General features: G+C 49.8%; 1 protein-coding gene across 3 annotated transcripts in view; it reads right to left on the bottom strand.

Moving 5' to 3' along the window:
• The window catches only part of STK24 (serine/threonine kinase 24), a 57,651-nt gene that overhangs the window by 15,990 nt on the left and 24,304 nt on the right, over window positions 1–17,357 (bottom strand). For 2 of the 3 annotated variants that reach the window (XM_055082975.1, XM_055082974.1), the window contains exons 3-5: window positions 8,372–8,428; window positions 2,047–2,155; window positions 1,583–1,740 (exon numbers count right to left, since the gene is read on the bottom strand). In XM_055082975.1, coding sequence (XP_054938950.1) covers window positions 1,583–1,740; window positions 2,047–2,155; window positions 8,372–8,428 — 324 coding nt within the window. Of the gene's footprint in view, window positions 1–1,582; window positions 1,741–2,046; window positions 2,156–8,371; window positions 8,429–13,179; window positions 13,256–17,357 lie in introns of all 3 variants that reach the window. The other variant, XM_028485469.2, reaches the window with a different exon arrangement.

Raw genomic sequence — 17,357 nt, forward strand, 5'->3', positions numbered from 1 at the left:
GATCCAAGCAAACGAAAGAACTGGCTTTTGCCATAAGCCAGAGTAAAAGGTAAGGGAGGTAAGGGTTTGCACGAAATGTGACACGCTTTCTTAAGCTCCCCAGCCAAGCATGCATTCCCTGTAAGTTTGCGACAGTGTCTTTTAATCTGCCTAAAAAAGACACCGCAGCATCTACTGATCACACTAGAGCATTTTGATCTCGACAGCTCCAGGGAAAAGGTGACAAAGCTTCACGATGCCATGGGATCGCTACAGTGCAGAGGCCGCCTTCAGGAAACACCCAGAGAGGCCCTGCCCAGGAAGAAAGGCGGGGAAGGAAGGTCTCGGGCAGCCCGGACAATTCTTGAAGAAGTGTGAGGTGAGCAGTGATGAGTAACACTGAAAAGGTAAGATCTGAATCCTGAGTCACAGGGGCCATGGTTGACCAGCTAACTGACCAGAAAGGAAAAGAAGAGAAGAATCAGTGGGGTGTAATCAGATGAGTTAAGAAAGTTGGATTCTGGCCCCAGCCCTGCCAAAATCTAGACCTGAGAACTTTGATAAATGGGCCTCAGCTTAAAATAAAGAGAATGAACTGAACACGTAAGTTCCTGTTGAGTCTTAAAACGATACGACGCCAGGAAAAGGGACGACAGCCAAAGCTGCTGCTGAGATCAGAAGGAGCTATGGAGGTAAAGCCATCGCACGGCGAGGCCCTCACAGGCAACAGACACGCCAGAGACTAGCCAGCTCTGCTACCTTGAGGGCTGAAAACCTAATCGTCACTAATTGGCCATTGGCTACCAAGGCCACGAGGACGCCTATGGGAGTCACGGCCACCCTTACAAGTCAACAGTGAGAGGGCCAGGTCCACCTCTGCCGCGATGGACACGCACCCCAGCAACTTCCAGCACCAACGCGACAGCTCACGACGCCGAGCTTAGGTTCCCAGGAAAAGCTACCCTACGCTCCGTGCGCCACGCTTCTCAAGGTGGGCATCTGCCAGGTACTGAGAAGAGCTCCACTTGAAGAGAAGAAATGGTGTTTGGCATATGTCAGTGTATCTGAGTTAAATATTTGTTTGCCTAGAAATACCGGTTTAGGGACGCCTACTCTCTGTGGCCCACGTGGAGATCTCACTGCATTCCGGCGACCGAGACAGAGTCGGTGTGGGGTGTGAGAGTGAAATGAGGTGTAGGAGGCGGGGGTCCTGGGCTTTTTGAGTCTATATTAAACAGTTTTAGAAAGCTGAAGGGCAACGGGGAAGAAAGAAGACAGGAAAAACTGGGAGAGCGCATCATACGACAGGTAAAAGAGGCTGGAAAAGGGAATCACGATTTTGCCTCACGTTGCGAAGGAGCCTCTGAGGATAACGATCCCAGCAGGGGGGGATCTAAGTGCGAGGACAGGAGGGCGTGCAGCAGCCCCGAGAGCACGCTTCTGCCCAGGCGCTGGCCTTCCGGCTCCGTGCACTCTCCGCTTCTCCCGTGGGATCCTTTCTGCCCCTGCCCCTGAAATAGTGTTCGGAGTTCTGTCCGAGGCCCTCTGCCCTCCCCCGACTCCTCAGGCTCCTCTGGCCAGCCAGCCAAGGCGCCGCCCTCACCTTTGAGTCGTAGGCCGACTGCTTGATGACTTCAGGCGCCATCCAGAAAGGGGTGCCCACGAAGGTGTTTCTCTTTATCTGGGTGTCCGTCAGCTGGCCCGCCACTCCAAAATCCGCCAGCTTCACCTCCCCGTGTTCAGAGAGCAGGACGTTGGCAGCTGTAAAATAGAACCAAAGACGTCTCCTGCCGTCATCTGCCGGAGAGTTCCGCCCGCTACCATTTGGGAACAGGCGCACGCGTGCCCCAGCACCATCACGCGCTCGACAAGAACAGGGACCAGGGCTGTGCTTCTGGTGAGACCCCCTCGTGGCCCGGCCCACCCACCCAGGCATGTCGAAGGCACTCTCCGCATACCCACAGGACAGCTTCCCTTGAGAAGAGAAGCACAGTTAAAACTCTACAAACTAACACTCCTTCCTTGCCTTGGGTATTTCAAAGGAACATAAACAAGATGTTTTCTCACCTTTAATATCTCTATGAATTTTCTTCTCCGAATGCAAATAATCAAGTCCTTTCAGTATTTCTCTTAATATAGTAGCAATCTGGGTTTCATCTAAAGGGCCAGGTTCTAACTAACAAGAAAAAAAATGATTAAAGTTACTTAAATGATTAGATGAAAAAGTGTGAGATGATAGAACAGAGTCAACGTTAAATGGACGAGAATAATCAAACCTGAAATCTTCTTCACTCCAAAACAGAATTAAAACCTAATTACAAGGCCCTGTAAAAAACCCCACAAAGAACAGGGGAAAATGACTTTGCTGAATGAATGAAGCAAAGCTGGCTAAGAATCGAAGTCGGGCCAAGGAGAAAGGCCGTGGTCAGCCCACCATGCCTGCCGGCTGAGCTGGGAGGGATGTCGGTCCAGAAAGCAAAAGCCCAGCACCTCGCAGTGCTTGCCAGGGAGGGGACAGAGCAGCCTGGCTCTGTCCTAACACAGGTAACGGTTATCAAAACACAAGTAGCCAAAAAGAGAAGGCCTGGGAGCTGACTGCTTTCTGAGGCTACCCCTGCACCAGAAGTTTTTAAATCTGAATTTGAAAACTTGGGGGAAGAGAGCGGAAAAGAGCTCAATCCCTCATGACTGAACTTTATGTGATGTAATATATATACACACGAATGTTATGTAATAAAAACATTAGTTAGTATATTACCCCAAATGACATAATAATTGCCTGAGAATAAATTTTTCAAGGAAACTTGAAGGAATTGACATTGACTCCTCACTGTTGTTAATTATACAAAGATGTAAGGCAGACAAGTCAGGTACACACATCCCCATTAAAAGAAAGAAACTCAGACAACTTCTAGAGCTCAGCTCAAAGTGGACAGTAAGCCTACCATCACTTGTACAGCAGGGAACTCAACCACAGCCAATTGCATAACTACCTCAGCAGAACCACCTAACACTCCACCCAAAGGACTAACAGTGGAAGCGTCAGAGAAAGAGGCAGAATTCTAACAATGTTAATTGTTCATCTGAATGATGATGTTGGGTATTACGTTTTCAGACTTGACAGTGAATTCCACCATAACCCAAATTCACGCATGTAAGCCAACGGGACAACACAATTCCGTGAGGCTCACCGAGTAGGTCTGAAAGAGATAGACTTGCTTTAAACCAAAGGGAATGGAAACCAAGACACGCCTTCCGAGGTAGCGTTCCGGCGGACACGTACATTTCCTCGGACAGGCGAGTCCTGCTGTCTCAGGGCCTTCGGCGGGATGGTGGTGGTGGAACAGCTGACCATTTCGGGGCCCAGGTCGGGCGCGGAGAACCCCCTTCTCGCTGCGTAACAGCGTGACTGCAGCCGCCCCGCTCCCTGGTCCATCCAGCGAGCTGGTCACAGGCCCAACCGGATCCATGAAAATCCGCGGAGCCAGGGAGGAAGGGGGCGTTTCTCAAAGTCGCGGCCACCTCTCGGGGACTCTGGCCCACCTGGCAGTGGGGCCCCCATGCTCAAGCCACTTCCTCACACTCAGAACCCGGGCGGAAGGGAGGCTCCTTGCTTTTCGTTTCACGGCGTGCTACGGACGCAGAGAATTCACACTGACAGGTAACCAGTCGCCCAGGAAGTCCTCCAAGTCCTGACTAGGACCCCTCCCGCGAATGCCACCGATCAGGGCGGCCCACGGCGCACTCTATTCCGCGGAACCTAATCCCTCCCCAGGCTGTCGGACCCAGAGTCTGGCTCTCAAGAAAGACATCGAAACGACTGTTCCTAAGCACACAATCGGGAAACCCTGCCTTGTCTGCCTGCTCCACATCTATTTCTGAGTTCATAGATTGGGGGAATTTTAATACTCAAAATGAGGAAAACGCACTTTTCTCATAGCCTGGGGGAAAAGAGGAAGGAGGCAGAGATGCTGGCGAATTTGCTCTTATGCCCCGGGGTAGAGACCGCAGAAGGGTAACCCCACCGTTCAAAATGCTCTCCCAGAGCAGGGCTTCCATCTCCTCCTCCAGCAGGTTTTCACCCAGCCAGACAGCCAGGAACGTCTGGCTGGACTTGGACTTACCCACCTCCGCCCTCCTGAGATCAAGTGTCTGGAAAGAAACGGCGGAGCAGCCTGGAGTCATCACCCAGGAGAGAGAAGACTGAGGAACACGAACTGAAACATCTTCTGCTGGACCATTTAAGAGCTGGCTCTCTGACTGATATAGATATAGATATACATAGATAGATAGATAGATAGATAGATAGATAGATAGATAGATAGATAGATAGATAGATAAATGGTTATGCCCTTTTAAATCTGGCCTAAACACCACCCACCAATGATTCATAGGCGGGGGCAGGAAGAGAGAGACTCTATTTACAGAGCAGGGAGATCCTTCAAGGTGTCAAAATTCACTGTAAAGGGTATTCAGTTGTTCCCTAGAGCACAGAGTTCCTCGCTGGTGGCTACTCACATTCTCCACCACTAACATTCCTAAGCAGTCTCTTCATTAAGAAGACTGTGGAATCTTCAAATAATCTCTATAAAAGAAAGACTCAGAGGAAAAAACAAATGTAGACTACTCCTCTTCTCTGGGTGACTTCTTTTTTTTTTTTTTTTCGGTACGCAGGCCTCTCACTGTTGTGGCCTCTCCCGTTGCGGAGCACAGGCTCTGGACGCGCAGGCTCAGCGGCCATGGCTCACGGGCCCAGCGGCTCCGCGGCACGTGGGATCCTCCCGGACCGGGGCACGAACCCGTATCCCCTGCATCGGCAGGCGGACTCTCAACCACTTGCGCCACCAGGGAAGCCCTGGGTGACTTCTAATTCCCCCTCCCAAATCTGTTTTCCCCTCTTCCTCTGTAACAGACTCTCGGCCTGCACACAGCCACGCAACTAGAGACCGTATCTGCCGGCCCCTGCAGCAGCAAGTTTGGCCACATGACTGAGTTCTTGCCAAGGGGCCCACTTGCAGAAGTGCCCCTTCCCGGGCTTGGCTTTGAAACGCCAGCAGCCAGAGAGGACAAGGACTCAAGACCACGGGAAGCTACCCATCCCTGCAGGGCCTGGAGACCACTGACCCACGTGTGGGAGAGAAATTTCCATCTCACGTGAGACAGTGTTTGGAGACCAATACAACAGCAGCTTGGCCTAAACATAAATGAATATGTCATCTCATTTTTTAAAATTCATGTGGCAGATTCATTTTTAAGTCTGTCAAACATCTCTGCCTGACTGAGTGACCAATTTATGTAGCCTAGTTCCTTCTTAATTAAGATTCCAAGGTTGCCCCTTAGGTTCTCCTATAATCCTGACCCATCTTTTAGTCAGTGAAAAATCTTGCAGTCTCAGGCCCTCTGTTGCTACTTCCCCGTTCCCCTTCTCCCAATTTACCTCATGCTGCTTTATTTTCCTTGTAGCACTTTCCCACATGCGAGATAATCAACTGTCCGCCTCTACTTGGAAGCTCAATTCCAGAATGAAAAGAAAGCCAAAAAAAAATTAACTATCACACATGCTCACAAGGCAATCCTAGGTGAAGGAAGGCGCCAACTTCCTGCCCAGGCTAAGGTGTTATTAAGATTCAACGCGGGGAATTAAACTAATGTCTCACAGCCTAAGTAAAAAGGCATGGTAACTAGAATGTAGAGTGAAAAAAGCCACCCGGTCTATAGTATTTCATTATAGCAGCCCCAGTGCATGAAGAGAAAGGATGAATCTAGAGTGAGGAAAGAGCCGGTGAGATCTTCGTGCTCTGGGAAATGGCAGAGCCCTGCCCTTGAACAAGACACCGTCATCTTTCCCTCCAGGGGCCTCATGTACAGGGGCTGCTCCAAAGACATACAAACATATCAGCACCGTGCCTCTTAACAGAGAGAGACATTAAACAAAAGCAAGGTGGGATTTTTCTAAGAAATGCGCCCAATCCGTATATTCAGCTACCTGGTAACAAAAATCTTCATATGCAATGATACTCTGGTTTTTAGAATCTGTGTAAACACTTAATAGCCACTCTCAAAACAACCTTGATAGTCTTCAACATTCAGAACACTCTTGTATCCCATTATTAAAGTGCATCTTCTCTGAGGACTGGGGTCAGGCCAACAGAAAAGGGATAAGAGGTGAAGAAAGATACGACAAAGTCAGAGGGAGGGGAAGGACAGCGCGGGGTCAGGGCTTTGCAGCCGGTTACAGCAAGGTCCAACGTCCAGCTCTATCTGCTAGCTGGCACACCTAACTTCTGAGTATTTCCGTTTCCTCGAGTAAAATGAGACGATTTGGGGACATTCAAAAAGGGATGCCTGGTTCTTGTCACCAGAGCCCCTGACGTGGAAGATGGATGGCAGTTTGCTGGGACTCGCACCATACGGGATTTTAGTTAATAAGTGGAGAATTCGACACTTCCTTCCAACTGTAATGTCTAAAATTTCAGACTTCAAAGCTCCAAAGAAAGTTACCACTAAATAAATTATTGTGGCATTAAGAATGAATAAACTAAAGCATTGAGAGACTAGAATTGCTGTTCTGAAGGACTCAGTGTTGGAAAAGAGTCCCCACAAATCATTCTATACACGCCACACATGAAACTCCCTTAAGATAACAGTACATCTAATTATACAAAATGAGGCAATTTTCTACATTTCTGTAGTATTTCCCAAAGGAGTTAAAAAAAAAAAAAAAAAGACAAGCTCTTTGTGTCATAGGTATATTTACGGAAAGGAAGCAAAGGAAGTCATAAAATTTATCCAGCTGTTTTGCTGGTTTCTCCATTTTAATATCACTGTTTATACCATATTAAATTTTTTTCCTGAACTTTCCTTTTGACCAATTGCTTTTATAGTTTATAACATTATGTGATTTTTTTTTAAATTGGGTACATAAGCCTTTCAGAGATACAGTTCTAGAGGTTTTACCTTCCCCCCAAAATACTAATTGTTACTATTACTGTGCGAAAGTAAACTCCTTTTAATCAAAGGGTATTTCTTAGCGAATAAAATCTGTGTAAACTGTAACCACCAAAAAACGCTAGCTTCTTTCAGCTGTGAGACCAGTGAAAACTGCAGACCTACCACCCTGACAACCGTCTAGCAAGCAGAACCCACGCTCTAACACTAAAATGACAGATCAGGCCTGACTTGGAAATCACCACTCACCCAAAAGCCCAGCTTTTACAGGACGGGCAGGGAAAGAGTGCTGATTATGTTGATTTCACCGCATAACCACATGGGGATGAAATGTCAGAGGCTAAACAACTGTGTGAGATTTTTAAAAATTTGTTTTGCATATATTGTGTTTCAAGGATGACTTAAGTAATGCTCATGATTTACTGGTTATTTCTGAGCATCTCATCAGAGGCCAACATGTAACCATGTTTTACCACAAGAGGGGAGTTACAGACTGTGACTTTGAGGTCATCCTACACCGGAGCTGCCTCTACCATGTGTGCGGGCTGGACACCTAGGTCCAGACCAGGTAGGAGACGCCGCCACTGGCAGGGGTCCAGCTCTACCACAGACAAATGGGAGCGCAGCAAGGCGTCTCTGCGTGTGCATCCAGGAAACAGAAACACACGTCCCTGCTTGGCCTGACGGCTGCCCCCATTTGCAATACTGTGCCCGTCTCTTACCTCTGAAATCAAATTTTAATTTTTAAAAATTCTAGCTCTGATTAATCATAAATGAAAATGTTCCACGCATATTTTAGAAGCGAAGTTACCATCTGAAACATGAAACAATGATGGGGTACCAGCTCCACAAAAGTTAAAACCAGTTTTAGAAAATAAGAAACTGTTCTTAAGTCAGACACAGCAGGCGACATCCTTCATGGCTGCTTGGAATGAATTCACTGGTCTCCCATGAAATAGCAAAACTGTCTTCAAAAGCAGATCTATACACGGCTGTAAGCTGCGACGAAGTGAGAGAGTGGCGTGGACATATACACACTACCAAATGTAAAACAGGTAGCTAGTGGGAAGTGGCCGCATAGCACAGGGAGATCAGCTCGGTGGTTTGTGACCACCTAGAGGGGTGGGATAGGGAGGGTGGGAGAGAGACGCAAGAGGGAGGACATATGGGGATATATGTATATGTATAGCTGATTCACTTTGTTATACAGCAGAAACTAACACACCCCTGTAAAGCAATTATACTCCAATAAAGATGTTAGAAAAAAAAATATCTATAATTTACAGTAATGTATCAGAAGCAGAAATCCCTATTACAAGGAATAGTTTGGTCGTTTTTTCATGCAACATAAAAGGGAAACAGAAATGTGAACAGAATTATCTTTACAAGCAAGACTGACTGAGAAGACCTCTGATGCGTATTAAACATCCAACGTGATACTTACTAGGTCCAGTGCGGAGCCTCCACCAAGATATTCCATTATTATCCATAATTTAGTGTCCTACAGAAAAAACAAAAAGAGAGGCAAATTATTTTTTTTAAAAAAAGCAGAAAAGATTACTTTAAATAATCTAAGGGTATTTTGCGCTGTCATTTTGGAACTAGAAAATTTTATAAATACACAACAGCGAGAAAAGTGCGTCCGAGTGAGAACTGGGTGGGAAGCCTGCACTGCGCCGGAGGGGCCCAGCACCAGACCCCCTGGCAGCGCGCTCCACAGCTACTGCACCAGGGCTCCAAGGGGCGGGCCTGTTTTCACACAACCTCAGTGGGTGATCCTCCGGCACAGAAGGGTTTGGGAGCCAGTCCCCAAGGCCAGTACCGTGCACACCCATCAAGCCCTGAGCATCAGACAGGAGGCGGCCGGAGCACAGCCCTGGGGACGGGCCACCTCCCCCCCGCCTGCAGCTCTGAGATGTGCGGAGGGCAGGTGGCATGGCTGGTGCGGCCTGTCACCCACTGTCTTGCTCCGGAGCCGGGCGGCCACCCTGAAGGCCGCCGTCCCCCCGCTCCAGGATACCCAGGAGAGCGGAGGGGCCCGAGCCTTGCCCCAGTCCTCCAGCCCCCTCACCAGCCTCCGTGTCTCTTCCGTCCGTCTCTCCTGAAGCCCCGCAGTGCCCATGGCTTCCAGGGTTCTTTTCAAGCACAAATCCCAAAGTGCCACTCCCTTGAAAGCCAACAAGCAAGCAAACACCCACCCAGCCCTCCCGGGGGATGAGGGCACCCCGGTGCGGGGTCAGGAGCACAGGGCCTGGGGGTGATGAGCCAGACCCCGGCTCACAGCCTGCAGACCTGGCAGTTACTTCCTCTGAAGCCTCTGACTGGGCGCCTGGCCGAGTGAGTGCCCGCGCCACAGCAGGCAAGCTTGAAGGCTGGGGGGGGTGCGGCGACCTGCCACGGCCTGCGGTGCCCGGTCCACAGCCTGGGAGCAGGTGTGCTAGCATCAGGCTGCTTCCCTGCCAACTCGGCACTCTCCGGTTGCTTTCAAGTGCATCAAAAAGAAGAAAAGCAAACAAAACCCTTCCTAGGCTCTTTGGTACCTTCAGGATGGAGCTGAGCCCGAGCTCTCCAGAGCAAGCAGGGCCCTCGCCAGGCCCCATCCTCGCTGCTCCCTGGCTGTAGCGATGCTGAAAGATTTGCTCTTCTGGACTGAGTCGCAGTTTCCTCAGGAAAACCCTCACCAGCTCCGCCCCCCCCACTTTAGCACCTTTGGTCTGATCTTCACTTAGATTTGCTTGTCTGCGTTTCCCACCAACAGCAAGCTAAGCGGCTGGGGGCAGCGCCTGGCACGGTCAAGCCCGGGAAAGGCGGCCTGTGGCACCTGTAGCGGAGGAAGGGCAATGATGCTGGCTGCGTGTCACTTGAGGGAGGCACTCATGCCTGCACTACACTTGTAAAGTAAGTTTCTCCTAAAATTTAAAATAAATCCTGACATCTGGAATCAAGTCTGTGATATTATAAAGAAACAGCCCAAGTTTTACTGTATGTGGAACACCTTCTCAAGTCTTTAAACGCCCCTGACTCCTGATATGGCAAAGACAATTCCAGTCTAGACTGGAAAAGGCACGGAAACCTTACCTGATGGGTCTGGGGTCTACCTGACAGACACAAACATTTACTCACTCACTCAATATTCATCCAGTCATGGGCACCAGCCTTGAGCAGGCTCCATCATCCCCTGCTTCTGATTTCAAGAGAACTTCCTAGCAGAGAGAGTATTCTCCAGCCCTCCTTTATTTCACAGATACGCCCAATTCTTTCCCACGCCAATACCTCCCGAACACCTGCTCCTAGAAAACGTCTGTGCTGCTCCCTCTAGACACCCCAAAAGCACCTTGTTTGAGAGCGAGAAACCAACTACTGCAGGGAACGGCTGACACCATTTTTGACGGCACAGGAAAGCTAAATGGTTTTTCTATAGGGAACTTGGGAGTTCACATTTCTACTCTCATTCTCTTTTCTACGGCACTGTCTGGCCCGGCTCCCATCCCTTTTACTTTGTGGGTGTTGAGGGTGAGTTCCCTACAGCGAGATCAGCTCTGGCAGGCAGGTTCCCCCACCCCGCATCTGCATCTGTGGGGAGCTGGGGCAGAGGAACAGGACACCCTGGGAAACAGTGTGTGCTGACTCGGAGGTTCAGGGTCACTTCGCAGCTTCCGGAAGCAGCGAGATAGGTGACCACGCCTCATCCTCCATTCCGAAGCTCCAGCTCCTCACTACCTACCAAGGGAGCAAAATCACCCTTTACACGGCTCCCTCTCCTTTCAAGGAGTCATGACAGGGGACAAAGTGACCTGTTCTCCCGTAACCCTCAGGGGCACTTCAGCAACAGCAGAACACATGGCAAACCAGATGCCCCCAGCTGAAAGGCTTTATAAAGCCCGAGCCTTCACTGTATCTTCCTGGAGAGGAAGACGCAGTAAAAAAAGACCAGCCCCGCTTCTCTGTGCATCCAGCTCGCTCCTGGTACCGGACAGGCCAGGGCCTGAACGCTACCCAACACGGGGTCCTCCAGATTCGGGGGGCACTCAGGAAAACAGCACTAGGTCCTTCATTCAGGCCATTGCTTTTTAAATACTTGACCAGGTCCTAGGACCCAGGTGCTTTTCTCCCCAGTTCCACCAGTTTGGGAATGGAAACTGCGTCAAGAAAGGTTCCACCGGTCCCACCTCTCAGCTGAACCTGCCTTCCCACCCCACGGGGGGTGCCGCTCACCTCGGCCGCCGAGCCAGCAAGAGAGTGGGGGAAAGCCCTGGGGACGAGGGGTCAGCGGCCTCACCGGCTCTGTGCTCTCCGCAGCCGGTCCCCGTGGGGAGCCCGTCTCTAAGGCGGAGGCCAGACCTCCAGCGACTGGCGAGTCACAGCTCCCAGGAGTGGGACCCAAGCGAGGGGACAGCAGGACCTGCGGGGTCACAGAGGCGGAACCAGCTGCCTTTTAAGATGAACCGAAGGATGAGTTGGCATGGGGCGGGGGTGGAGGGAGGGAACGAGGGGGTCAAGTGCGGCCAGCCAGCAGGTAGGGCAGGAGTGAAGCAGCAAGAACCTAACGTGGAGGGCGAGGGGAGGGCCAGAGAACGGTCCATCCTGTAGCCTGCTCATAAACACTTCACACTTCCTCCCAAAAGTCACCGGAGGGCACCGGGGCCGGCTCTCGCTCTTACTCAGCCCTCGAGGTGTGCAGGGAAGCGGCCAGGAGCAGCGAACAAACGGCGCCTGCGCAGCGGAGAGAGGGGTGGGCTGGGGGGCGGGGCAAGGCGGGGGGCGGGGCAAGGCGGGGGCGGGGCAAGGCGGGGGGCGGGGCAAGGCGGGGGGCGGGGCAAGGCGGGGGCGGGGCAAGGCGGGGGCAGGCGGCCTCGCTGAATTGGACACAGGCAATGCCCTCCACCGACAGGGAGTCCTGGGAGGCGGCAGAGGACAGGCTAACAAAGGTATCCACAGGTCCTTCACGCAGCGAGGGTCACTCTCCTTTCTCTTTAAAACAAAACTATCGCTAGTTTTAAAATAGCTGACAGCTTCTACCAAATTCCAGTACGAATTCCCAACTCTGTGGCTCGGCGGACCAGCCCTTGGCAAGCACGGACCCACCTGCCTCCTCCTCTCACCTCCAGCTTCTCCCTGCGCCCAGCTCCAAGGCCAGCAGGCTTCTGCACGGCTGCTTCCGCTGCCAGGTGTGCCGCCCGCCGGCCTCTGAGGACAGCATTCGGGGTGCCCCTCTCCCTCCTCCACGCTCCAGGCCCATGCTCTGTCCTCACTGTCCCCGCCTCAGGGAAGGCAGCCCGGCTCACCCTCCGCCCAAGACTAGCCCCACCAGCAGTGCCCTCCGTTCACCCGCCACCTCCCGTTCCCACGGGTGACCCCCAGCCCAACCGCTGACCCCACTACCCCCTTCGTCACCTCCCCCAGCACTCTCCTCCTCCATGGCTGCATTCCTCAGGACTCAAGCCTTCTCCTTCTCTAGGCTGACTCTCCCCCACGGTCCCAACGAGTCCAAGGCTACTGGGTCTGCTTGGCTCCACCCTGTCCAGGCTAGAATTCCCAAACTCTAAACCTCAGCTGCCGGTTCCTCTTTCTGACCGAAAGGGAAGGGTACTAAGAACAACCTTGCCTGCCTCACACGCTGACTGGGACAGAGATGCTGCGGACGTCACGAAAACCAGGCGCAGGGCGAAGGCCGGGTGTCAGGATGAGTGGAGTCCTGCGGCACAGACAGGACCTGTGCCGCGTCAGCTGGCCCCCGCGCCGCACCTCCAGTGCAGGACCCTCGCTCAACACAGGCAGAAAAGGCCTCTTAAATCTGCCACCGGTCACCATCCCAAGTAATAATTTCTACCACCCACCCCCAAAGCAGAAACATTCAGAAGGGAGTAAATGGACCAGCTCAGGAAAGTAAAGATGGGCCCCGAGGGCTGCAGGCCAAGCGCTCCCCGCGGCTCCGTCAGGACCTCTCCCCTTCGGCACCACCGGCACCTGGGGCTGGGTAAGCTCTGTCGCGGGGCTGCCCTGGGCATCGTAGCGTGCTGAGCAGCACCCCTGGCCTCCGCCCGCTAGAGGCCGGTAGAGCACCCCCAGTCCTCAGGGCCAGACGCCACCCGTGGCCCCTGGGGGCCAAAGTCGCCCCCGCTGAAAACCACTGAGCCGCCCCGTCAACGTCCCTAAGCCTGGAGTGCTGCTGCAGAGAAGTGCTGACCTCCCCTTGGCAGAGCCAGTTGTTACACCCTGCAGCCTCCAGCTAGGAGGCCGCCACTAACTCACTGTGAGACATCTACGCTTGGGGTGCCTCAGCCAGAAGAAAACGGCAGTAATCTGTACTTCTGACGTCACGGTTCACCTGACGAGAAAACGAGATAATGAACGTGAGAGCACTTTGCGAAGCTCGGGGTACTAAACACAGGCAGGGTGCTATTAGCCCCCTCAACAGCATCACCCGTAAGCGCCTCGAAATAACCTGGTAAAACCGAAAAAGCCCAATTAACAAGACTAAACGGTATTTCTCCGCATGGGAGTTTCTGAGCGGAATACAATCTTGAACAATGATTCATCCACATTCTACACTAGAATGAAAAAATAATTACTGCCCTACAAGCCTTGAGGCATGAGTGTGAGAGAAGGATGGTCTGGTCAAGGGACACACGTGACCTGCTCGACCAAGTGACCAAGCACTGTCACGGCCCAGATGCAGAATCACTGCCCTCATAAAACCTGCCAAGTGAATGACGTGTGAGGCGCTCTAAGGAAAATATGAGTTCTTAAGACAAGAATGATTTTAATCAGAATAATTTCATGTTTAAAAAATGACCCCAGACAATGGAAGTTACAAGTGACCTTGTAAGAGAATCTTCTCATAAGGGAAAGAAAACAGTTATTTATTTAATAACTTCAGGATTCACCACTTAAAAGGCACCGGAGTGTGTAAAGCAAGGCGTCTCCCTCTCGCCCCTGGCTCCTGGCTGTCCAGCCTCCGCGCCCACGAGGATGTATCATTTGGGGAGTTGCTGGAGGCTGAGTCAAAGGAATCCACTTGAATTTAAATAGATAACGACAAATTATTCTTCAAAGAGGCCAGCTCCCTTTGTACCGCCTCCAGCAACGTGTGAGAGCTCATTTCCTTTTTCTTTGCCAACACACCATGTCCCTTGACAATGTAATCCAACTATTTTTCAGTCATTCTTAGGAGGTGAATGAATTGTGTCCCCCTCCTAAATTCATATGCTGAAGTCCCGACCCTGAGTACCGCAAAACGGGACTGAATTTGGACACAGGGTCTTCAAAGAGGTGTAAGTTAAAATGAAGTCTTTAGGGTGGCCCCTAATCCAATGTGACTGGTGTCCTCATAAGAAGAGATGAGGACACGGGCACACACAGAGGGACGACCATGTGAAGACACAGGGAGAAAGATGGCACCTCCAAGCCAAGGAGAGAGGACTCAGAGGAAGCCAGCCTGGCCGACACCTCGACCTCAGACTTCCAGTCTCCAGATTTGTGAGGGAATAAACTTCTGTTGTTTAAGCCGCCGTGTTGCGGCAGCCTGAGCAAATGACAGCCATCAATCCATTGCCGGGGTGGAGGGGGGGTGGTATCTCACAAAGTTTGTCTTTCTCTCATTGTAAGACTGAACATCCTTATGTATTGAAGAGTCATGCATGTTTTCTTTTTTTGTGAGCCCTTATTATCCTTTGTCTGTTTTTCTGTTGTTTTTCTATTGACCTAATATTAGGGAAAGCAGCCTCCTGTAACATGAGCCACAAACACAGCATTTTCCTCGTTTGTCTTTTGATTTTGCCTTTGGTAGTTTTTGCTCGTGGAAATTAATTTAATGTACACACACAACATCAACAACAACACCTCTTACAGGCACACTCGCCCTGCACTGTCTGGCGGTGGCGGCTGAAAGCTGGCACTCCCCACGTCCACAACCCTCACGGGCGCTTGATCAGACGACGGAAAGGTTAACACAAGGTGAATAAGAAAAGGGGTGGATTCTGCACCGTTAACAGAGATTTTTACACCATGAATTCTGCAATGAAGTTAAGCTCTGCTTTTGCATCTGCACTGTAAGGAAAGGCTGAGCCCAGGAGGTCTTACTAAAACAACGGGGAGTCACAGACTTCCTCAGGAGTGTGGTTTTTAAAGCAAAGGTACCTTTTTGCCAAGATGCCGTGCATGAACCCAGACTCTCGAGCCCGGGTTTGGATCCCGCCTCTGACCCGGCACCAGCTCGGGACCCTGAGACCAGGCCTGAAGCTGCGTTCAGTCTCCCATCTGCTCCCGGGACTAAAGAACACCCACCTCAGGGGCGTGCCTGGCACACAGCAGCGCCCATGAACTTGAGCTATTAATACCACACTAACTGTAGAGTGCCCCCCGTCTGAACCCAGGTCCACTGGGAGGCTTGTGAAACCAGGAGGCAGGAAACTGGTATCGAAGCCCAAACCCCACCTCGTTTTACAGTCAAAGCAACTCCCTGACATTCATGGCACCTTCCAACTGCACTCAAGGCACAGAACACGATCCCTGACCTCAAAAATAGCTGATTTAATTGTTCCTCTGTCTCACAGATGCCAGCATTCCTTCAACGATTCGTGCCTACTACGCACACAGTGTCACTGGGGGGGTCTGTAAAATGAGTAGGGCCCAGGCTCTTTTCCTAAATAAATCACTTTTCATAATAGAAAAGTGGGCAAATAACTACCACCAGCCAGCCTGTGGTGGGTACCACAAACACACAAAATGCTGTGGGTGTTCAGAGGAGAGGCCCGTCTCATCAATTACCTACACAACAGAACTAATGGGGAGAGAAGAAAATGAGATCAATCAGAAAATCAATGGCCAACAGGCACATGAAAAAGACGTTTAATGTTGCTAATTATTAGAGAAATGCAAATCAAAACTACAATGAGGTATCACCTCACACCAGTCAGCTCGGCCATCATTAAAAAGTCTACAAATAACAAATGCTGGAGAGAATGTGGAGAAAGTGAACCTTCCTACACTGCTGGTGGGAATGTAAATTGGTGCAACCACTACGGAAAACAGTATGGAGGTTCCTCGAAACCTAAAAATAGTTTCCATATGATCCAGCAATCCCCCTCCTGGCATATATCCAGACAAAACTATAATTTGAAAAGATACATGTTCACAGCAGCAGTATTCACAATAGCCAACATATGGAAACACCTTAATGTCCATCAACAGATGAATGGATAAAGAAGATATGGTACATATGTACAATGGAATACTACTCAGCCATAAAAAAAGAAATAATGCCATTTGCAGCAACATGGATGCAACTAGAGATTATCACACTAAGTGAAATAAGTCAGAAAGAGAAAGACAAATACCATACAATTTCACTTACATGTGGAATCCAAAATATGACACAAATGAGCCTATCTATGAAATGGAAACAGACTCACAGACCTAGAGAACAGACGTGTGGTTGCCAAGGGGGAGGGGGCCGGGGTGAGCAGATGTGAGCTTTTCTGTATAGAATGGATAAACAAGGTCCTACTGTACAGCACAGAGAACTGTATTCAATATCCTGCGATAAACCAGAATGGAAAAGAATATATTAAAAAAAAGAATGTATATATGTATAACTAAATCACTTTGCTGCACAGTAATAATGAATAGAACACTGTAAATCAACTACACTTCAATAAAAAAATAAATTAAAAAAACAGAAAACAGAAAATTGAAGCAGGATAAGCATGGGGTGGGGGCGGGGGGACAGCCCAGCCTTCCGCTCTTTCACTAAAAGGCCCTAAAAGGACAACAGTGGTCCAAGACAAAGTCTCTTAGTGCTGGAAACAAGCACGGAACAAGAGAAAGGCCACTACCTGCAAATATCAACTGACACTGTACTATTAATAAAACCTGAAACGGCACAAAGAGAAACAAATCAACTGAAGATTTCTGGATCAAATCCTTAGGAAAAAATCAAAAGCATCACTACAAACTATCCAAAAATACTGGAAACACTACATACACCAAAAGCTATACAATACAACCAAAGATTTATTCAGAGGAACACAGTATTATACATTTTCATTACCAAGCCAAAAAAAAAAAAAAATGGGGGGCAGGGAGGGAGAAATTTTAAGTGTTCAATATGGAAGTTAGGAAAGAAGGAAAAAAGAAGGAAACATAACGAAAACAAAGATACATGCAAATTGGAAAAATATTAGAATGAGAAATCCACTTTTTAAAATAAACTCCAGCTACTACAATCAAGAAAAAAATAGATATCACTAATTTGCAAATATAGCAATAAAAAATTACGGATGGAAACACTTAAATGCAAACAGAACAGGTCACAATGTTTTACTATAATAAGTTTAAAAATCTACAATGAAATAGATGATTTCCTTGTAATGTATGAATTAAAATTTACTCAAGAAAGAAGAAACGGGTGGGGGAAGAAATGGATCAAT

The sequence above is a fragment of the Physeter macrocephalus genome, unplaced genomic scaffold, assembly GCF_002837175.3.
Source record: "Physeter macrocephalus isolate SW-GA unplaced genomic scaffold, ASM283717v5 random_411, whole genome shotgun sequence".
Lineage (NCBI taxonomy): Eukaryota > Metazoa > Chordata > Mammalia > Artiodactyla > Physeteridae > Physeter > Physeter macrocephalus.